At 41.5% G+C, this 24146-nt stretch overlaps 2 protein-coding genes across 2 annotated transcripts; both read left to right on the forward strand.

Annotated features, from left to right (window-relative positions):
- Positions 1 to 6751: 6751 nt before the first annotated feature.
- Positions 6752 to 7264, forward strand: LOC133904550 (uncharacterized; the record flags this gene model as incomplete). The annotated part of the gene is made up of 1 exon (XM_062346041.1): positions 6752 to 7264. A coding segment is annotated over one exon (513 nt), but the record flags the coding sequence as incomplete, so codon positions are not given.
- A 6153-nt stretch (positions 7265 to 13417) lies between these two features.
- On the forward strand, positions 13418 to 15629 carry LOC133904551 (peroxisomal and mitochondrial division factor 1). The gene is given in 3 exon segments (XM_062346042.1): positions 13418 to 13745; positions 14706 to 15085; positions 15219 to 15629. Coding segments are annotated over 3 exon segments (1119 nt in total).
- The last annotated feature ends 8517 nt before the right edge of the window (positions 15630 to 24146 follow it).

The raw sequence follows: 24146 nt of genomic DNA on the forward strand, positions 1-24146 counted from the left end.
GCTGTCACGCCCGAAGATGCCCCGGCTGAAGCCGTCTTCGCCCCTGCGCCACGCCCATCTCCTCCGACTCGGACGTCGCCGCCCAGTCGTGTCCAAGATGGATCTCGCCACCGCCCAAGAGTCCTAAAATGCCCCAAGAGTCCTAAGCCCGCTTATAAAGCTAGTCGCACCCCTCCTCAATTTCTCTCCATCCCAAAGTTGCCGAAACCGAGCTCATCTCGTCGAGATCGATCTCACCACCGCCATTCGAGCCACCTCGCCGCTCTTGAGCCGTTCAGCGCCTCCCAAAGCCTCTAGCAGACGTGCCTGTCTCCGCCAAAGCTTCTCCCACCGTCTGCTTCGTCGTTAGATCACTGGAGCCGCTTCTCCGATAAAGATTTGACCCCTCCGCCACCCCTCATCGTCGCCAAGCTCCTCCAGTGCTGCATCGTCATCAGTAAACCCTCAGTCGGGTTCCCCGTGAGCATCTCTTCGTGTTCCGCCGCTCGTCGTCGCTGCTCAAGGGCAGCAACAAGGTCAGAGCCCTTCTCCGGCGAGTGCGTCGCCACCAGCCCTTCGGCTCCGCCGTGAACTCCCTCTCTGGTCATCCCCTTTGATCTCAGTCGTCGGATCCATCATCATCGGTCTAGATTAGATCATCAAAATACCTCTTCGCCAGCCAATCAGAAACCACCACGTGTCCACATAGATCCCAGTCAGCCTTCATGCCCTGTCAGCAAGCCATGTCATCGCCATGTGTGCTCCACCCTAGTAGATCTTGCTAATGTGTCAGCCCAGTCATACCCGGTCAGCAGCCACGCATTAAATAGGGTTTTTCAATAAAAAAATAATTCCAAAACTCTCTGATAATTGGTATTTTGTAATTAAGACCCTGAACTTTTCTATAATTACAAAAAGAGCCATGCCTTTTACACTTAGATCCCTGAGCTTTTCCAAAATTACATATAGGTCCCTCTGTTTTTAAAAAAGGTCCTAAAAACTTTCTGTTAATTACAAATTAGTCGTTTTCTTTTTCATATTAACTTCTAAAATTGTTTTAACGTATCTTCTTCTTTTTAGCTCCAGTTTAAGTAATTCTTGCGCTCAAATTTTTCTAAAAACATGATCTATCCAGCCATGCCAGTTTTAGATGTTATTTCTCACATCTTTATAGTAGTTTTCCTTCATTAACATCTAGATCCCTACAACCTTATCCTTCCCATAAGAACTCCAGTCAATTTTGTTCTCCTGGTCGAGCCCAATCAAAGATCACAGTTTATCATTCTATTCCTTTTATTTGCAATTTGAAGTTTATTTGGTGTTTATTCGATGTTGCTTTTCTTTGTCGATAGAATTCACGAATAGTTGATAACACTTCGGATCTGTTCGATAGATTTGAAGACCAAGGTTTCGACAACACTGAGTAGCATTGGGTAAAAGTCAAGTGTCCTTGATCATCTTGTACCTATGTTTTAAATATTTTATTTTACAAATTGCATGCAGTGACTGTCAATACGATGGGTAACCACCTATGTTAGTTTTTTCCCTAGTCTTTCACTTATCATCCCTTGGAATTTAGGTGGTTTATGGTTATATGTCTTTTATGGATAGATTGCTTAGCCATGCTTTTGGGATACTGGGAAGTATTATAATCTTGGCTAATGAACTTATGCAAAAATGGTTGTTAAATTGTTAATGGTCTAGCAACATGAAACCTTAAAACTTGAGCAAAGTGGTTTTGGTGGTTGTCATAGTTATGTTGTTGATTTAGTATTTGCTCAAGTAACCTAAGTAAGGATCGGTTTGTAGAGCGACAACCTAAGAAGTAACGTATCAATCACGAAGCTGATATGGGTAAGGTGTGACATACTAGTTAGAATCTATCCAGTATGTATTGTGTTAACACAAAAGGGGGCTTCTGGGTAGGAGTTAGACTCGCGTAAACCTTAGCGGTAAAACTTAGTGGGTAGATGCATACTGCATTAGACTTTGGTTAGTAAAAAATGTCATTTAGTGATTTCTTGGCGGCACACCACTGGCATGTGTTAAGTGTCCTGCAAACATTGCAACATGGAATTCACTGACTCGTGATGAAAGCTGGATAACCTCTACAGAGTGTTAAAAACTGTTAACAGTTGTGCCTGTGGTTATGAGAGACTTAGATCCTCACATGATTAGTTGGTTATGAATTTGGGTTTGGTTATAGTATAAGGAGTACTAGACGGTTATAATGTATAAGGTGGGGAGCCTTGTATGCTGGATGTTGGACTGTTTAAGTTACATTCACTTAATAATTGTTTAATGCCTCTTGAGTTCAAATATATTTTTATTACTTGCATTTACGTAAATATACCATGTGTTAGCCTATTCTTGATATAAACACGCATATCATTATTCTCATGTACACTTGTTGAGTACGTCATGTACTCACACTTGCTATTTTCCCTATGCCATGCGATATGTGTGGTGCTGCTCAGTGAGTGAAGATGTTGAAGATTATCAAGACGATGTTCTGATGTTCCAGATGCGTCTCTCGACCAGTTACCTACGGTGTTGTTGGCACTAGTGCTTATGTTCTACTGCAGATATCTTTATAGAAGATAATATATGTCAATTGTTGTAAGAGATAATATTTATTTAATAAAAATATTATTTTTGTTACTTCAACTGTAACGTCTTTATATATGTTAAATATCTTGGACACATATAAATCGTATCTGATTTTATTCGTTAAAATCCTGTGCGACACTAAGTGATTTGGATTCACCCATCAAGCAGGTTAATTTCACCCGCCAATGCAATGCATTCAGAATGACAGAAGGTTTAGTGTGTTATTGGTTGGTCATATAGGCCGACTGCAACTGAAACAAATTCTCAGGAAAGTGAACGATTTGGTGGCTACATTTACCAACGATCCAAACATTGACCTAGAACAGAACAAACTTCAGATTGCAACATCACATTTGCCAGCTAAAACATTCACACAACCACCACAAACTCCACCCTACGACCATCCATTAGTACGTCTAATGGCTGCAGGTTTCTGCAATGCTGGATTTTCTGAACAGCATGAGACTGAACAAAAAGAGCCCTACAATGGCAAACCCATCTACAACATTTCGATCTTTCAGATCAAAATTCGAACTCCTAATACCAGCATTGGCATGCCAAGGAGCAGGCATCACATTTGGCTAACGAAACATTCAGACATCGCAATCACTAACGATCTTTAACAAATGAGGAATAAAAGCATCACAGCAAGTAACAGCAACCGATCATTTCATCCATTCCGGCAAGATTAACTGATTGAAAGATACAACCATCATTCACCAGAAACTCCGCTTACCAAAATCCATCTCAAAACCTAACCTAACCTAACCTAACCTAGGCAAGACACTAGTCCTACTTGTTGGAGATCATCCCCAGCCGTCCCCATACCCGAGGGCAACTGCGAAGTTAGTTGGAGTTGGAGTCATCCACAACCGGTCCGATGGATGCGAAGACTGGTCTGCCCTGACTACCCGACGAAGCTACAGTTCGTGCTCCAGGCCTTCGACAGGAGGCAGTGAAGACGGGGCCAGGCCTCCGCCTGATGGATGCGAAGACAGGACCAGGCATTCGCACGGAAGTGGTGACGACCGAGCCAGGCCTTCGCCTGGTGGTGGCGGAGACAAGATCAAGGCTTCGCTTGGAGATGATAGAGGCAGCTCATCGGAAGGTTGGTTGGAGATGACTTCGACACCCTTCGATTGAGAAATAGCCGGATAGTGGGCCCAACTGTCATGGGCACTGTTGTGATTATGGGACCATATTTAATTGTACCATATTGCCCCCGGATATTCCGGAAATGTAGTAGGTTAGGGGATAGTAAGTGTAAACCGGGTCTGTGATTGCGGGGGTGTGGGCTATAAATAGAGTTACAGTGTAAATGTAAACAGGATGTCAGACTGTTCACTCCCCAATACACGTCACATAACGGGTCTTCACCAGTTCTACCCCGAAGCCCCCCATCTGATCTGGGACTTCGATCCCAACACTACTGATCAAAGAAGCTTCAAGCGCATCATTGATTCGAGTTCGGTTCGAAACAAAGAAGCCAGCAGCAACAGTGGGCTTAGAACTCCTGGGATGAAGACACGATCTCAGCCTTGTCCTTGCTTCAACATATTCAACTATTGTTGAACTAAAGAGAATCGACCCTTGGGAAGCAGAAGCACACTGCATAATTTCACTTTCCATATTTTAACATTATTATTCTCTAGTGCATTTGAATCTGGCTTTCAAAATCCTTCATTTGGTCGCATTATAACTATATAATCACATTTGTCAAACACCAGCCTTTTATCCACTGTCACAATAACAAGGCTTAGTCCTTCTCCAAAATTGTTTCAGGTCAACAGTATTGATGTTGTCTTTGGCAAATGAACTATTCGGATGGTTCGGTGTGCGGCGAGATGTGTCCTGTGAATTTTAATGCAGAATAATACAAGGTTTCATTGCGAGTTTAGTTTATCTGTTCTCAGGTATGGTATGGTTTTGATGACAATCAATGAACAGTCTATCCTTCTAGGTGCAGTAGTAAATTGCATAAGATGGTTCAAGCAGTAGACGAAAGTACGAAACAACAATGCCTTAGGTCTTGAACACTGCTTACACAATCGAGATCAGAATTTCTGAGATTTTGCGAGTTGCCTCATGAAGTTGAGATGAACCGTTCCTTTCTCCTGATGCCGCCAGCAGGAATGCCAGGAAAGAATCAAAAAACAGTTTATGCAGAGACATGGGCTCTAGAGCTAGGCGCACAGTTTCATAGCAGCATGCAAGTTTCAGAAATTGTGGATTTCAAAGAAAAAGAAAGAAAAACACGGTACGGATCGCCATAAGGAAATCGGAGAAAGGGGGATTGAGATTCGAGCACGGTTCAAAAAATCGACAGTAACCACTCAAAAATCACGATAACCGACCTCCTCGGTCCGGTCCGGTTTTATAAACCGAACGGTAACCGAATTTGAATTCAAAAAATTCGAAAAAAAAACAAAAAAAACTTAAAAAACTAGACACAATTCTAAAACCTTCTGTGAATTTTTTTTTTTTTAAAAATAATGTCGTTTGCATCATATTCTATAGGGAGGAAGTTTGAAAAAAATGAAAAAAAAATTGAAGCGTGTGACTCAGTTATTAACTCATGTTAAAGAAAAGTTTAACATGCAAACATATATTTTTTTTGTGTAAAACGTATTTTAAGAGAATCTTTAAAATTGATTTTATTTTATTTAGAGTTTTATTAATTTCTCTATGATTTTTACAAAGTTCGCAAGCATAAAGTGAATATGTTAAGAAATAGCACTGTAATTAAATTTTTCATGTCTACTATTATTTTTTCTACGTAAATCATAGTATAAATAAGCTAATAAAAGTGCTTTCACTAATTTTTGAGGTGTGATGGGTCAGTTATGAATTAATCTAGTCACAACACTTTTACACAATCATGTATGTTACAATAATGAATTCATGAGTTCATATATTTTTAAAAGACACAGGATTATGTAATAAGACTAACAAAATTAGTTTCACGATTTTTGGATTAGCAAAGAATAACTATGCATTTAACTTGGTTTAACCAACACAATTTCTCACAGAAAATTTTGAACCTTTTTATGTGTATAAATACTTTTATCATGTAGATCATATTATAAGGAAACCAACAAAATTTGTTTCACTTGATTTGAAGCTCAGATGAATTAGTTATTGATTTTACAAGATTGAGATAATTTTTAAATTTTAGGTTGAACTTCACTGAAAATTGAGAAAACCGCTTGATAAATCGAGAAAACCGAGCGTTTACCGACAATGCAGAAAATTCAAGAAAACTACTCGATAAATCGTAAAAACCGCTCGGTAACTGGTCCAAACTGACCGGTTACCGAACGGCTAAAATCGCGATTTTTTTCCAAATTTTAAATTTTGCCAAATGAATTTTGACCGATTTTTTTTAAAATTTTTAATTGGTTACCGCGGTAACTGAGAATTTTCGGTTACCGCCGGAGATCGGTAACGTGAAATTCGAGAAGACGGTTCTCACCTCGGCGGCAAGTCTCTCCTCTGCTTCTCTCTTCCCACCCTCTCTGCCTCCTCCGCCGACACTTCGTCTCTTCTCTCCTCTGCTTCCCTTCCTCACCGACATTCCACTCCATCCCCCCTCTCTCCGCTGCTTCTTCGCACCGAGACAGCTTCGTCAGGGGCAGCACAAAGGGCGCGGGTCTACATTCTTCGGCTGGGGCACGGCGAAGATAGCGAAGCGTCTTCCTCCTGCCGTCCTGCTGGCGCGCGAGGACAGCGGCCCGGCTTGTGCTTGGACGAGTGTGTGCCAACTGCGGCGCCAGAAAAAGTGGTTTTCGGGTGGGCCATTTTCTTGTCAAACCAGTCTATTTTTTTCAATTACAAATTTGTTACTGCTTTGAATCCTTATTGCAAACTTGACGCTACAAAATTACAAAAATACTATCAAAACGGTCATGTCATTCAAGTGGTATTCTTATAAAAAAATAGTGATAAATTTTTATATGCCCTAATTTTTTAAGAAAAGAAACGGGAAGGTCCAGTTTCTGCGCATTGTGGTTTTATCTCTCTCCTCTTTCCTCTAATACACCCTCCAAAACATACACAGTAGCAGATATCTTCAGTGATAAAAAGGAAGGCAAAATCTCGAGATTGGAGAACAGGTTGTGGGAGTTGAATCACGACAACTCCCAGCTGTGGATCAACAGGTTAAACTGAGAAAGGAACTAGAGAAGACAAAGAGGACAGTACAAGAGTTGTCAATTTGTCAAGACAGAAAGAAGATTTCGAGAGGAGCTTGCAGGACTTCAAGAAAATAGCCCAGGAGCAAATTAATGCAAGGGTAGAGGAATTAAAGAAGGCGGAGATGGATGCGAGGGCGGCATCTTTGGAGTTGGAGCTCAAGGTAGCTGTGGCTACAAAAGGAGAATTGGAAGCTGATGCCATGGTGAAGAAGAGGGAGTATGATTTGGTAAAGGGTGAAAATGGTAAGCTTCGGTCGGAGGTTTTGATTGCAGAGAAAAAACATAGCATGTCTGAAGTAGAGATTAAGAGGCTCATGATAAAATTAGGTGTGTTGGTGGTGGCGAAGGAGGTTGCTGCCAAGGCATTTGATGCAGAGAAGGCAGAAATAATGAAGGAATTAGAGGAACTCAAGAGTAAGGTGGAGGAAATACAAGCCAGCAAGGAAACGACTGAGGGAGCAGGTCGCGAGACGGATGCTTAGGTCGATAAACTGAGGGCTAAGCTGGAGGCAGGGTTCAAAAAACCGTTGGTAACCGCTCAAAAATCGCGGTTACCGACCTTCCCGGTCCGGTCCGGTTTCAAAAACCGCTCAGTAACCGAAATTTGAATTCAAAAAATTTGAAAAAATAAAAAAATTCAAAAAAATCTTTAAAAAAACTAGACATAATTCTAAGAACTTCTGTGAAATTTTTTTTCAAAAATAATGTCATTTGCATCATATTCTATAGGGAAAAAGTTTGAAAAAAAAATGAAAAAAAATTGAAGCGCGCGGCTCAATTATTAACTCACGTTAAGGAAAAGTGTAACATACAAACACATATTTTTCTTGTATAAAACGTATTTTAAGAGAATCTTTAAAATTGATTTCACTTTATTTAGAGTTTTATTAAATTCTCTATGATTTTTACAAAGTTCACAAGCATAAAGTGAATATGTTAAGAAACATCACTGTAATTAATTTTTTCATGTCTACTATTATTTTTTCTACGTAAATCATAATATAAATAAGCTAATGAAAGTGGTTTCACTAATTTTTAAGGTGTGATGGGTCAGTTATGAATTAATCTAGTTGCAACACATTTACACAATCATGCATGTTACAATAACTAATTCATGAGTTCATATATTTTTAAAAGATATAGGATCATTTAAGAAGACTAACAAAATTAGTTTCATGATTTTTGGATTAGCAAAGAGTAAACTATTCATTTACCTTGGTTTAACAAATAAAATTTCTCACAGAAAATTTTGAACTTTTTTATGAGTATAAATACTTTTATCATGTATATCATGTTACAAGGAAGCCAACAAAATTTGTTTCACTTGATTTGAAGCTCGGATGAATTAGTTATTGATTTTACAAGATTGAACTCTTTTTTAGGTTTTTTGTTGAACTGCGCTGAAATTCGATAAAATTGCTCGGTAACCGCTTGGTAACCGACCGAATCAAAAATGCGAGAAAATCACTCGGTAACCGCTCAAAACCGCTCGGTTACCGAGAGGGCAAAAACATGATTTTTTCGCAAAAATTTAAAATTTGCCGGATGAATTTTCTCCGAATTTTTTTGAATTTTTGACCGGTAACCGCGGTTATCGCGCATTTTTGGTTACCGCCGGAGCTCGGTAACCGAGCTCCGGTCGGTAAATGGAACCTTGGCTGGAGGAGCTCTGTGTTTCTATGTCGCAGTTGCAAGCATCCTACGATGAACTTGATATCAATCATTCGTAACTGAATGATGAGAAGAATTCAGTTCAGAATGCATTGGATGCCGAGAAGGCTATAGCATGCGATAAAGTCAAAAATTGTGGCACTTGAGAACTGCAATGCGGAAAAGGATAGTGAAATTGGGAACTGAAGGCGGCATTGGAGGAAAAGAAGGGGAAGATCGATGTCCTCAGTAAGGAAATTGAGCTGCTGCATCTTACAGTGACCGAGGCGCGGAGAAAGAAAAAGGGTGACATTTGGGCTATCTTGTCCTCCGCAAGGACATGCTTATCATTATGCAACTCGAAATGATCAGGTTGCTATCGTGCTGTAATGGTGATCGGTTGGTACTATGCAATGAAATAAAACCTTGCTTACTTTGTGATATGTGATGTGTTCTTGCTTAGTTCATTTTGATGCATTTTATCTGTAAAATTATGATTTGCAGATTGTTTGACATGTAGTCCGCAGAACCATGAAACTGAAATTTTCCATTTTGCACTGTTTTGGTGACATACAATCTAGACCTTTCATGCATACAGCTAATACTCTTTTCACTTGTGATCCATGCTTGAACCCCAATGATACCAGGCAAACCTTATTCATGGTACCTTCTTTTATTGACGAGAATTTGGCAGTTGCTCTGCCATTTGATTATAGTAGAAACAAATTTGATGTACAAATGTGGAGTATACGCAAGAGTGCCAGGATCAAGAGGGCCTACAGCACAAAACTAGTGAAAATACTGTGGCCAAATTGGCAAAACAAGTGAATTTACACCTGGTAATCTTTGCCTTCCGAGCTCAGGGTGTGATCCTTGGAACTGAATTTCAAAGGATTGTGTCTTGCTAGTTGTTTAGCTGAACAGATAGATGAGACTCCATAGCCTGGCAAACTGCCGAAGCTCCTCTCATCCATTCTGAACATCGGAACCCTTAGGAAATATTTCCCTTTTTTCCCAAACCAAATCACCGCTAAGAATAGTATTACAATCTTCACACTGAATTCTTCAAGTAAAGATGAATTATACTGGTTAGCAAAAGCAATTCAGAATTCACAAACTAGAGCATCATAGGGCACGGTATTCTGAAACAAGAGGTATCACACAGGGCATGGCATTCTGAAACAAGAGGCATCACACATGGCATGGCGTTTTTATTCAAGTAACCCAACAATGCACTAGTTTTAAATGAAACTAAAATAGCTCATCAGCAAATGATGGCGCCTAAAGAGCTCCATGTTTCTGCAATGGTGAATTTTCTGAATACGAGACTAAGCAAAGGGCCTTATAACGGCAAACCCATACCAAGCAATTTTGATCTTTCATATCAAAATTCAAAAACCAAAGCTTGCATGGTACCAAAAAGCAGGTAAATTCCTCCGAAAATTACAGTACATTCAGTGTCATGGGCTCATGACAGTGGACCAAGAAAAGGGCAGCCATGCACAAGGTGGCACGAGACAGGGACGGCAGCAGTAGCAATTGAGCTGGTTAGATAGGATTATCTAGATAAGATAGGTTAGTTAGATAAGCTACAATTTGTTAGCAATTTGTTAGGAGCCGTGGCCTCTATCCCTTATAATAGATAGCTAGCATCTCTTAGGGAGGCAAGCAAGAAGAATATCAATCTATCTTACCAGTCCCTTCTTCTATCCCTGCCCTTTGATGTGGCTGCCACCTTCCTGCTTGGGTCCAGGGTCATCTAGTTAGGCACACGGCATGTGATATTCAGACCGACAGAACATTCAAGTGTATTATTCGTCATGCTAGACTGAGCATATGGATTTGCCAACGTATGTATATTTAACACTTGGTGCAGAGATCGACCCTAACCAGCAGAAATGTTTCAGATTGCAGTCATTAACATTAATTTGCCAAACAAAAGGTTCACTGTTCGCAGTCAGAAACCATAAAGAACAAAAAAGAAGATAACAGCAAGTAACGAAGGCAAACGACCTTTTCATCATTCCAGCAAGATTGAGTGATTGACACATCCAATCATCCTGCATCCACCACAACTCCGCTTAATATAATCCATCAGAGCCTTGTCCTTGCCGCCGGCCTTCGTCGGCAGCAGCGTCTGGTGGATGTTAGGCAGTACCCTGACGGCGCCTAGAAACTGGCTGAGGTCCTCGCCGTTGCACACCGCTAGCTAGCTGTATGTACCGCCGCACGATCCGGTTCTTGTGGTTGCCCCGCGCTGCGTTCCCCGCAATCTCCAGCACCTAAAACAGTACGAATCGCTAAGAGGAAATCGGAAACCGTCAGCAGGAATGCCAATCACGGATTTGCTCAGCTAGGGAAGAACCAAAGAACAGGTTATGAAGAGACTTGGGCTCTAGAGCAAGGCGCACAGTTTCATAGCCTGATGCAGGTTTCAGAAACTGTGAACTTCAAAGAAAAAAAAAGGACTAAGTACGTTTTACTCATCGAACTATCACGTTTGTTCGGATAACTCTGAACTTTTAGACCTCCATTTTTCTCCCCTGAATTATCAATACCGTACATTTTACCTAGAGTGGTTTTTCTCGGTGGTTTTGATGATATGGTGTCGGTTTCACCACGTGGCAGTCCTAGTCAGCGTGTCCAATCAGCGTGCTGACATCAGCGTTGCCAGTAATTCGATTTTTCTTTAGAAAAATAATTCATGAAAATAGATTATTCCGAAAAATAGGTTTTATGTTAAAAATCCAAAAAATATAAAGTAATTTAGATACATGTTTTAATATGTTTTTAGCTCTATTTTTATTTCTGTAAATATTATTTAATATTTTTCTAGTGTAAAAATTATTCCAAAAATGTTAGGATAAATATTTTAATTTGGAAAATAGTTTTAGAAAATATAGGTTAATTCTCATAAAGTTTAAAAATATTTTCTTTGATAAAATAAATACTTTTAATATTTTATTGTACATAAAATTAGTTTTAATTCTAGAAAAATTAGGTTTAAATCCTGAAAAATAGTATTCGTCATTTTTAGCCGTAGTTTTTGCGTCATTTCTAGCCGTTGAAATTAGTTTAGCCGTACTTTTTGATACATTTTGGGTACATTTGACCACATTTTGAGCACATTTTGGCATATTTGGACACATTTGGCCATATCTTAGCCACATTTTAGCCACATTTGGGTACATTTTGGGCATATTTGGGCCCATTTTAAACACATTTTGAGCACATTTTTGATACATTTTTGTTAAATTTGGGCACATTTTGGGCATATTTGACCATATTTGACACATTTTAGGCATATTTGGACACATTTTAGCCATATTTTGATACATTTTGGGTATATTTTGGGCACATTTTGAGCATATTTGAACAAAATATGGCTAAATATGCCAGAATGTACCTAAATATGCTCAAATATGTCCAAAATATGGCCAAATGTGCTCATATATGGTCAAATGTGCAAAAATGTGACCAAATATGTCCAAATATGCTAAAAATATGACAAAATGTGATAAAAATATGTCCAAATATGCTAAAATGTGCCCAAATATGACAAAAATGTGCTCAAATATGTCCAAAATATGCACAAAAGTACTACTAAATGAATTTTAAACGGCTAGAAACGACGTGAAACTACAACTAAAAATGACAAAAACTATTTTTTGGATTTAACCTAATTTTTCTAGAATTAAAACTAATTTTATATACAACAAAACATATTAAAAGCATTTATTTCATCAAAGAAACTATTTTTGAACTTTATCAGAATTAATCTATATTTTTAAAAACTAGTTTCCAAATTAAAAAATTTATTCTAACATTTTTGGAATAATTTTTACACTAGAAAACATTAAATGATATTTACAGAAATAAAAACAGAGCTAAAAATGTATTAAAACATTTATCTAAATCATTTATATTTTTGGATATTTTTCTAAACATAAAACCTATTTTTCGGAATAATCTATTTTCATGAATTATTTTTTAAAGAAAAATCGAATTACTGCGCAACGCTGATGTCAGCACACTGACTAGGATTGCCATGTGGTAAAACTGGCACCACATCATCAATACCACCGAGAAAACCACTCTGGTGGGTAAAATGGACGGTATTAGTAGTTCGGGGGAGTAAAATGCACTATTTAAAAGTTCAGGGGGTTATTCGGACAAACGTGATAGTTCGAGGGAGTAAAATGGACTTATTTCAAAAAAGAAACACAATACGAATCGCCATAAGGAAATCAGATACCGGCGCGATTCGACGCAACAAAAGGAGAAAGAGGGATCGAGATCCGAGAAGACGGGTCTCACCTCAACGGTAAGGTACTCTCTCATCTACTTCACACTCCATCCTATCATTGTCCTCTGCTTCTTCCCTCTTCATATTCTCTTCCTCACCGACACTCCATCCTATCAATGTTCTCTACTTCTTCCCTCTTCATCTCCTCTTCCTCATCGACACTCCATCCTATCAATGTCCTCTGCTTCTTCCCTCTTCATCTCCTCTTCCTCACCAACACTCCATCCTATCAATGTCCTCTGCTTCCTCCCTCTTCCTCTGCTCTTCCTCACGGACACTCCATCCTATCTCTCCTCTCTGCTTCTTCCCTGTTCCTCACCCACACTCCATCCTCTCTCTCCCATTTCCTTCTTCCCTTGTATTCACCTCGAGGTAGCTTCGGCAGGGGCAGAACCTCTCCAATTCGGCTAGGCCACGACGAACACACCGACACGTCTTCCACCGACAAGTGCGTGACAAGATTGGCCACAAGTCACCGTCCAACTCTCCAAGTCTCTAGAACAAGTCGTGGTTTCCGGATGGGCCAAGGCATCCTTTTTTTTCTTGCGCAGTGTGGTCCCATCTCTCTCCTCTAATTACCCATCTAAATTATACGTTGCAGATCTCCTCAATCTCTGGCAGATCTCCATTTCAAATCCCTAGAAGAAGACCACGCACTCACGCTGCGCAGGGCAGATCGATGGGAGCGGAGCAGAGCTTGGAGGACAGGGCGCAGGACTTAGAGCGCAAAAACTCCCAGCTATCGGGTGAGAAGGATGAACTGGAGAAGCAGCTGAAGAAGACCACTAGGATGTCTCAGGTGTTCTCAAATCAGGTCTCCACACTGGGGTACAGAGTGCAGGAGTTAGGGCGTAAAAATACGGAGTTATCTGGTGAGAAAGGTAAACTAGAGAAGCAATTGGAGGAGACGACGAATGCGTCTCAGGTATTGTCAAGCCAGGTCTCCACACTGGAGTACAGGGTGCGGGAGTTGGGGCGTAAAAATACGGAGTTATTTGATGAGAAGGGTAAACTAGAGAAGCAATTGGAGGAGACGAGGAAGACATCTCAGGTGTTGTCAAGCCAGGTCTCCATACTGGAGTACAGGGTGCAGGAGTTGGGGCATAAAAACATGGAGTTGTCTGGTGAGAAGGGTAAACAGGAGAAACAATTGGAGGAGATGACGAAGGCATCTCAGGTGTTGTCAAGCCAGGTCTCCACACTGGAGTACAGGGTGCGGGAGTTGGGGCATAAAAACACAGAATTGTCTGGTGAGAAGGGTAAACTGGAGAAGCAATTGGAGGAGACGACGAAGGCGTCTCAGGCGTTGTTAAGCCAGGTCTCCACACTGGAGTGCAGGGTGCAGGAGTTGGAGCATAAAAACACAGAGTTGTCTGGTAAACTAGAGAAGCAATTGGAGGATACAAGGAAGGCGGGTCTATTGTTCATGAATGCAGCCGATGAGTACCAGGAAGTAATGGAGTACAGGGTGCGGGAGTTGGAGCACAAAAACACAGAGTTGTCTGGTAAACTAGAGAAGCAATTGGAGGATACAAGGAAGGCGGGTCTATTGTTCATGAATGCAGCCGATGAGTACCAGGAAGTAATGGAGTACAAGGTGCGGGAGTTGGAGCATAAAAACACAGAGTTATCTGGTAAACTAGAGAAGCAATTGGAGGATACAAGGAAGGCAGGTCTGCTGTTCATGAATGTGGCCGATGAGTACCAAGAAGTAATGGAGTACAGGGTGCGGGAGTTGGAGCATAAAAACACAGAGTTATCTGGTAAACTAGAGAAGCAATTGGAGGATACAAGGAAGGTGGGTCTGCTATTCATGAACTTGGCCGATGAGTACCAGGAAGTAATGGAGTACAGGGTGTGGGAGTTGAAGCATAAAAACACAGAGTTGTGTAATAAACTAGAGAAACAATTAGAGGATACAAGGAAGGCAGGTCTGATGTTTATGAATGTAGCTAATGAGTACCAAGAAGTAGCAGAGAAGCAAATTAAGGCAAAGGTGGAGGAATTGAAGGTGCTGGGGGCCCAGAAAGCGGAGATGGATGAGAAGGCAACATCTTTGGAGTTGGAGCTCCAGGCAGCTATGGCTAAGAAAGGGGAATTGGAGGCCAATGTCATGGTGAAGAAGAGGGAATATGAGTTGCTGAAGGGGGAAAATGATAATCTTTGATCGGAGGTTTTGATTGCAAAGCAGAAACTTAGCGTGTCAGAAGTAGAGGTTAAGAGGCTCAAGATGCAATTGGGTGAATTGGTGGAGGCAAAGGAGGCAGCTACGAAGACATTTGATGTTGAGAAGGCAAAAATCATGATGGAATTAGAGTATCTTAAGAGGAAGGTGGAGGAAATCCAGGCCAACAAGGATTTGGTGGAGGAGGTTCGGTTAGAGGTTTTTACTGCAGAGCAGAAACATAGCTTGTCTGAAGTAGAGGTTAAGAGGCATGAAGGAATCAGAGAACCTCAAGAGGAAATTGGAGGAAATCCAGGCCAGCAAGGAAGTGGCTAAGGAAGCAAGGTGCGAGAAGGATGCTCAGGCCGATAAACTGAGGGATGAGTTGGAGGAGCTCCGTGTTTCTATGTCGCAGCTACAAGCATCCTATGAAGAACTTGATATCAATCGTTCACACCTAAATGATGAGAAGAATTTAGTTCAGAATGCACTAGATACTGGAAAGGCTATAGCATGCAAGCTAAAGTCAAAAGTTGAGGCACTTGAGAACTACAATGCAGAAAAGGATAGTGAGATTGCGAACCTGAATGCAGCATTGGAGGAAAAGAAGGGAAAGATTGATGTCCTTAGCAAGGAAATTGAGCTGTTGCATCTCACAATGGCTAAGGTGCAAAGGAAGAAAAAGGGTGGCACTTGGGCTATCTTGTCCTCAGTAAGGAAATGCTAATCATTATGCAGCTCAAAATAATCAGGTTGCTATCGTGTTGTATTATGGTGATCAGTTTGTACTATGCAATGAAATAAAACTTTCGCTTACTTTGTGATATGTGATGTGTTCTTGCTCAGCTCACCTGGATGCATTTTATTTGTAAAATTCAATGGTGTGATTTGTAGATTATTTGATATGTAGTTGAAAGGATTGAATGACCCAAGAGGGGGGGGTGAATTGGGCTCTAATTAAAATTACTTCCACCGAAATCTAAAATAAGTAAGTAACCTTAGCCTAGATAAATAGTAATACAACTACATGATCAAGCTAGATGAAAGAAGGATTTTGGGCGTAGCCGTCACAGAAAGACGCCGGAATCGACAACAATCGAGGGTTACTAACATCCGGGTGGGAGACGCAACCACGAGATACTTCCACTTAAAGGCGATCTCCAGGCACCAAAAAAATCACATCACACGCCTCCAAATGGATCTAGGTTGGGCGGTCACTCATACAGAAAAGGAGCAAGAGATATATAACCACTTCTCATCGATCATGGCCAGTTCATTGGGACGCCAACATGACTTGAACTGGGACACGCTACAGCTACCGTCCCATGACCTACACCACCTAGAAGACCCCTTCACTACCAATGAGATCCACTAGGCCATCAAGGAACTCCCATCAGAGAAGGCTTCGAGACCGGACGGTTTCACTAGGGCCTTCTTCAAGGCTTGCTGGGATATCGTCAAGGACAACCTAAACATGGTCATCAAGGCCTTCCATAGCCTCCGCTGCTCACCGATTGCCTTACTCAACACGGCCAACATCACTCTAATCCCAAAGAAAGAAAGCGCGGAGAGGGTTACGGACTTCTGGCCTATCAGCCTGATTCACGTAGTGGCCAAAATCATCTCCAAGATTATGGCTCTTCAACTGGCCCCACATATGGACTCCATCACCTCCCAAAGTCAAAGTGCGTTCATCAAGCGCCAAAGCATACATGACAAACACATGTACGTCCGAGGATTATGCCGCCGATTTCATCAAACAAAAACTCCGATGCTACTCTTCAAGCTGGACATCGCCAAAGCCTTCGACTCGATCCGCTGGGACTACCTCCTCGACCTCATGCAGAAGAAAGGTCCCCCCCACCAGGTGGCGTGACTGGGTTACGCTGCTTCTCTCAACCTCGACATCATGCGTTCTCACGAACGACATCCCCTCTCCACCGATACACCATGGTCGTGGACTCAGGCAGGGTGACCCACTCTCGCCCCTTCTTTTCATTTTAACAATCAACCTGCTAAATACTATCCTGGACAAAGCGACAGTAGCTGGCCTCGTAACTCCATTACAAGGAAGATCTGCCAGATTGCGAACTTCACTTTATGTTGATGATGCAGTGATCTTAATTTCTCCAAGTCGAGAGGATGTTGATTCCCTATCGCGAATCTTACACTGCTTTAGCGAGGCCACTAGACTACGGACGAACCTCCAAAAAACAATAGTCGCGCCGACAAGATGTGAGAGCGTCGATCTTGATCAAGCACTTGGAGGTCTACCTGTTGTGCGATCTCATTTCCCGATCAAATACCTTGGTTTGCCGCTCTCAACCCGACGCCTGCGTAAAGTTCACTTTCAACCACTAGTTGACAAAGAAACCGGGAAAATATCAACGTGGAGCAGAAAGAACCTAACGTCTGCAGGCCGCTTGACTTTGGTCAAGTTAGTCCTATCCTCTCAGCCAATTTACCTCCTCACCGCCATATAGGTGCCAAAGGGAACACTCCAGTTAATCGATAAAAAAAAAGAAACAATTCTTGTGGGCTGGTAACGAGACCATCATGGGGGTGAGGGAGATGTAAGGTCAGCTTGAAGCGGTGCACACGAACAACGACTTCGGGAGGCTTGGGAATCCTAGACCTGAAGGGGTTCGCGAGGGCCCTTCGGTTGCGATGGCTTTGGCAGGAATGGAAGGCGGACCATAAACCCTGGGTGGGCATGGAGATCCCGTGCAACGAAACTGATCGTCACCTCTTTGCGGCGGCAACTACCATCACACTCGGGCTCGGCTCCAAGACTTGTTTTTGACAGGTGGCTTGGCTCCGAGGTCGAATGCCAAAGGACATCGCACCCGATGTTTACAACATCTCCAAGGCCAAGAACAAATAACCGAAGGACGCCCTACTAGAGGAGTCCTGGCTATGTGACATCCTGTCACATCTGAACCTTCAAGCCCTCCAACAGCTAGTGCACTTATGGGTGCAGGATGACATCGCTTGGAAGCTAACAGGAAAAAAGTGAGTATACAACAAGCTCTGCCTATAAGCACAGTTCGTCGGATCGACAAAGACAAACCTCCACGTGCTAATCAGGTTAGTTCCCCCCCCCCCCCCCCAAAAGTAAGCTCTTCACTTGGCTTGCCCTCCAGAATCGTCTTTGGACCTCTGACAGACTAGCCAGACGACAGTGGAAGAACAATGTCTATTGCCCCTGTGTTGGCACACTCTTGAGATGATGCTACACATTTTCGCAGAATGCAAATTCAGCAGACGAGTTTGGGACTCCATTGCACAGTGGCTCTCTTTGCCAGGTCTTGCCCCAGAATCTTGGATTCCCATTGAGACTGTGCATGCTTGGTGGACTGCTATCGCTGAGGGCACTTGCTCTCCCAAGAAAGCTGTGAAATCCATTCTGATGCTAGTCACCTGGATCATGTGGAATGAGCGAAACGCGCGCATCTTCAAGCACAAGACTTTAACCTTGGCTGCAACGTTTGTCAAAACTATGGGCATTTGGTGGTGTGAAGCATCTTGCACAGATTGAGCAATGTAACTCTCTGTCCAGCCTTTTTGGGGGCTGCTATGTTGTACGCCTCTGTCCGTATGAACCGCGGCCAGTTTTAGCCTCTCCTTCTTATTCAATAAAATAGGCAGATCTTATGTGTGTTCGCTTAAAAAAAACAATGTATGTTGCTGCAGTCTGCTTCTTTCGCTGTGAAGTACTTGAGCTTGAACACTTGCAGGTGATAAAGTTTGAAGACTTTGTGAAGATGTGACTCATCAGACGAAAATAAAAAGAAATAACGGAGCTGATTTAGACTGCTAACTCTATCAAGTGCACGGAACAAGGATGGCACATCGAAGTGTAGTAGACGCAAGTGTTTTGAATTACACAGAATAGACCAAAGAATACGTTCAGCCCCATTATCAAGACAACACTCGTTTGTTATGATGAGGGTCCGCAAATACCCAAAATTGTACATCATCTCGAAATTGTCGCAGATCGCCCCTATATCGCTGCCACGTGTAACAGACAGGTGTCGGGTTGTGGGACGGACATTATTGAAATCACCAGTATCCACTCTTGCACATTCATCTCGAGAGACAAGTTGTGCCAAATCATGCATTGAACTATGCAAAACATAATATTCATTCTGATCTCCACTAGAAGGTTCTGTTTCTAGCATACAGCAAAAGAACGATTTTCTTGCCAATGCATCGAAGTAGTCTTCCCCGACATTGTCTGCACTCAAAAGGTCAACATTTTTGTTTCCTGTAGGCCAATATTCTCTTGCTTTGATGATTTGAAAGGTATCACTCCAGAACCAGTCCACATTTTTGCCAATTCTACCTTGTTAAATTTGTGTCCTTTCGGAAATATACTGCAATATCGAAAACAAGCTTGTAGGTCTGTAGGAAGATAATAGTAGCTCAATCTGAATGATGAAATAATGATGTCTTTTTGTTCAATGTGCTGCCAGCCTTTCTGTAGTGCGGTAATCCAATGATGGGTCTCCATATGTGACCCCAACCATGAAGCAACAAGGCTAATTACTAGAGGGCATCCACCAATCTTCTTCACTATTTGTTCACCGATCAACAGAAGATTATTATAATCTTCAGAATCAATCTGAGATGGCAGTCGGCTTTTGAGGAGCATGAGACTTTCATCTTCGTCCAAGTCATTCAGTTTCAGATATTCAGCTGCAGCTCCTATAGCAGCAGCTGCCACATCCACTACAGATTGCATTCGAGTCGTCAGCAAGATCCTGCTTCCTCTTTTGTAAGGCCTTAGAAGAGTCATCAATGCTTCCCACCTGTCCACACACTATTGTCCTCCCAGACATCATCTAGAATAAGCAAAAGCTTCTTATATGTGAGTTTATCTGTGTAAGAGCGTTTTGTAGAAACTTCGTATTAGAGTATGCAGGTGATATGCTACTAATCGATTCCAGCATAAATTTTGTCATTCCTTTTGCACTGAAATCAACAGACACGGGCACCCATACAAGATAGTCAAAATTCATGGACACTCTTGGGTCTTGACGAACTATCTTAGCAAGAGTGGTTTTCCCCATGCCAGCCATCCCTACTACTGAATAAACGGCGATAGGATGGTGTTCGGTTGCGTCTTTTGTCAACCACTTCACTATCTGTTATTTCTCCCTGTCTCGGCCAAACACATTCCAGTGGCAACCCAACTGGGGTATCGCTCATAACCAGGGGCAGGAGATGAAATATTGGACACACCACGTTCAGAAAGAAAACGCTGACAACTTTCGTGTAAACTTGATATATTTAAAGCTAACGCCCTGGCAGCATTTCTCAGCCTTACCAGGTTGTTCTTCGGAATAACATAACTTGCAAGCTAGTTAACAATCTTTTTCTTGGCAAACTTGGAGACGGGATTACGAGACTCGTCCTCCAACCTGCGGTACTCGATCTCGTCGATGGCGTCCTCCATCTCCTCAACAGTGCCCCTGAACCCCCAGATACAGTACTTGACCCAGCTGAGCGAGGAGCCAATGCCTGTTTCTTGACGCTCGATTTCATGTAATTCTACCTGGATACTTCGGAGATCTTGCAACCGCGTCTGCTTGCGATGCCGCCGCAAGTAGTGGAAGGCTTTGTCCACCAACGAGATAGCAACCGCCGGCGCCGCTTTCCCTACAGACAGATCAAGTTCCACTTTAACCATATGTGGGTGTGGGAGGCTATGGGGAGGAATCCTGCTCACTGGAAGGAGAAGAAATGGAGAGAGGAGAGGAGGGGAGCGGCCGAGGAAAACTGAGGATCTATTTGGCAGAATTTTTAGAGCAGTTTTTCGGTTGGAATTAGGGGAGTTCTGTTAAACAATAACTTTCAGCTTTTAGTTTCCTGAGTGGAATTCGTAGGAGTGATTCTCTGAAATAAATTAGAAGTTGAGAGTTAAAAAAGCAGCTTCTCCTTATTTAATTCCTACGAAGAATCACTTCATTCATATATTTTATTTTAGTATATTTTATTTTAAAGAATTAATTTCAGCTACATAATCACTCTCTTTAGAAAATTACTTCCTACAGAGAATTTAAATTAAAAAGAACTTTACCAAATAGACCTGACAAGCAGGACTTAGGACGATTCGTGCTGGCTTGACAAGCAATGTGAGGTGACGTCGACACAGGAGACAAATTGCACCAAGAGACCATAGGTTCTGGTGGAATGGTTTTCCGAACCCTGCCATAGGCCTGACCATGACTCGAAGAGGCCGAAAAACTTTGCCCAAATTTGACCCGGTTAAAGGCTAGCGGGCTTAGTTTCTGGGACAGGCCCAGGCTGCATTACCAATTTATTATTGGAGAATAAGGAAAGGTAATCCCTATATGATAGCAGGGACCTCACCATGAGTGCGGTAGCTCCTTCCCACCAGGCTGTTCGAGTGCTTCTGTGTAGTATCAGATTCTACATATAATTAACCTGTATGGAAAGTTTGAATTTAACGAATCTGGCCGAAATTTTTCCGGTAACTGCCAGTAACAGGTCATATCGGCCCAGAGTGATAAATTTTGGCAGCTGATAGATTTTTCCCTGTATGATAGTCAACTATTTATTTTTTGCATCTCAGTAGAATTCTCATACGTCGGATTTTCGATTGTTGTTGCGATGAGCGCTCGCGGCTGCATGTCTCAGCTTCGGACCAAGTTTGTGGGCTGCTTTCTTGTTTTTTTGTGTGATCTGTTTTCAGTTTTAGCCCATCTTTTTTTTTAAGCGATACAATAGAGCAGGCCCCTACCGTGGCATAATATTAATATACTAGTTTGATTGGCACGTCTACACCGCGTTCATTTTTTTTCATAGAAAATGACAAAAGAAGACTAAAAAAATTAGGTTCACCAATTTAGGATATCTCAATATTTATTTATGAATTTATCAATATTTAACACATTCATTTAATTATGGGAAAAATAATATTATTTTTATGCATGCACATAATTTTAGCATGTAGACAACAGTAATACGAAACTAACAAAATTTGTTTCATATTTTTTGAGTTTTATATATTTTTCTTTGCATTATAGATTATTTCAGTCGATTTATCAATATAACTAATATTCCTTTCGATATTTTTTAGAATTTCCAGAAAATAAAATTATATTATATGTGTAAATATATGTATATGTATGCATATATATACGTATACGTATATATGTGTATGTATATATCTATACATACACATATGTGGGGCCCACTGCCACAGTAGCTACAGTACCTGAACCCCTGTGAGCCTCAAAATCTTGGCTCGATAATATATGTTATTATAGATAAGAAACGAACTGTATAAAAGCCAAAAGAAGCAACAAAAATAGGGAAAAAGAAAGAAACTAGAGGCTAAAGAGCCAAAAGAAGCGAGGTAGACTATAAAGGGAAAAAAGAGAGATTTTGAATCTATGGGACTGTAGAAGAAGTTCATCTTTGAAACCTTTCTTTCGCGCAGCAATGCAGGGTTGTTTTCCTTCGAACAATGAAGCTGTTCCTTTGTTTCCAAATGTGCCAAGCTCCCACTGTAAAGATCTCCATGAAGAAAGGCGATTGGAAGTCATTTTTCCTTTGGCCGGCATGTTATAAAATTGAAGTGAGAAGTCCCATGTGATTCCAATGTATTGCCAGCATCTAATGATGAAGCTGCATCCAAAGAAGAGGTGGAAATTGGTTTCTTCAGTATGTGTTCTGCAAAGGATGCAATTATAGTTGTTGTCATTGATGTTATATCTTTTTCTTCTGAGAAGGATCTTGGTGTTCAGCCTGTCAATGCAAAGGAGCCAACTAAAGATTTTGAGCTTGTTGCTACATCTTGATTTCCGGATCCAGAGAATTGGTCCTGGTGGGGTTATGAAAGATCTAGGCCCCTAACATTGTGGTATGGTGAGTTTTGGTGATTAATGACAACCGGATATACGGGACTAACTACTTTCATGAGTTGGTGTATTAGGTTGAGTTCCAGCATGAAGAGAAAGGTTGATAGCTCATATGTTGAGGATCGACTAGTTGAGGTTGTGGATTGATGACAAGGTGGCATCATATGTTGACGGGCATCAAGCTACCTCGTGAAGGAGCATCTTGTATTGATGAAAGCCAGGTGATTTAGTGAAAAGCTAGAAGATATAAAATGTAGATGATGAAAGGTAAAAGGATGGACTTCATGTGTTGATGGACATCAAGCTAGACCCGAAGTGGATAATTGCACAAGGCAAATATATAAAATGTAGGGCATTTTCATTTTCCTGGTCTCGGTGATTAGTGGAGAAAAGACCGGTTTGCTAGAATAGAATGTCATACTATTAAGAGGGGTCTTGGTGATTGCTGGAGTTTTACCATGTGTTGATAAGGTCAATCTTGCATGTGCATGAAGTCAGCAACTGAGATTTGTGTGTTCTTTGCAAAAGATAACAGTCTTGAAAACTTCTGCCATAGGAAGTGTCCATTACAAACATTTGTTCAAAAGAGGAGTGTTCTTCCATCTCCTATGGTGCCTGAAGCAATTCTCCTGTATAGGATGTAGAAGGAAAGGACATCCCTCCACTAGAATGAACCTTTCTCTGCAGTTGCATGTTGGATTTCTCCATTTGAGTAGCAGGTGTTCCAAATCAGGTGAACCCAAGGTAGGTCTTTTCTGTTGTAGAATTTCTCCAGGTTCTTCAAAAGCCCAGCATTCGGTGTCCTGAGGTAGTTTACTCTCGTGAATCCTTTCTTCTTGGGCTTGCGGACTCTTTTCCATGCCACCAGAGATTTGCCTTTCGCATTAATACCAGATCCTCTCCAGAGGCAATGCCTCCTGGCCTGTCAATGTTCTCAATTACTGTAGCCAGCAGTGCACACTGCATATGTTGGCAAGGAAGATATCATAGAGTTCACCATCTCCAGTTTGCCAACATAGGTTAACAGTGATGATGTGGCAGTGAGTCTCCTTTCAGTTTTGCCTATGAGAGGAGCATAGTCAATGACTCTAGGCTTTGTTGTTCCAAGGGGCAGCCCTAAGTATGTGAAGGGTAGGGATCCAATGGAGCATCCAAAGACACCAGCAAACATATGAGTTATTTCTTCAAACATATTTAAGTGGAATTAACAGGATTTGTGAAAAATTACTTTGAGTCCTTTGGTTTGTGTGAAGCTTTCAAGAGGAGACTTCAAGAAAAAAGTTCCCTTTGAGATGCTTTCATAATCATGACTGTGTCATCAGCATACTGCAACATTGAAAAATCATTTCCATGGA

Source organism: Phragmites australis, chromosome 22 (assembly GCF_958298935.1).
Source record: "Phragmites australis chromosome 22, lpPhrAust1.1, whole genome shotgun sequence".
NCBI classification, from domain to species: domain Eukaryota; kingdom Viridiplantae; phylum Streptophyta; class Magnoliopsida; order Poales; family Poaceae; genus Phragmites; species Phragmites australis.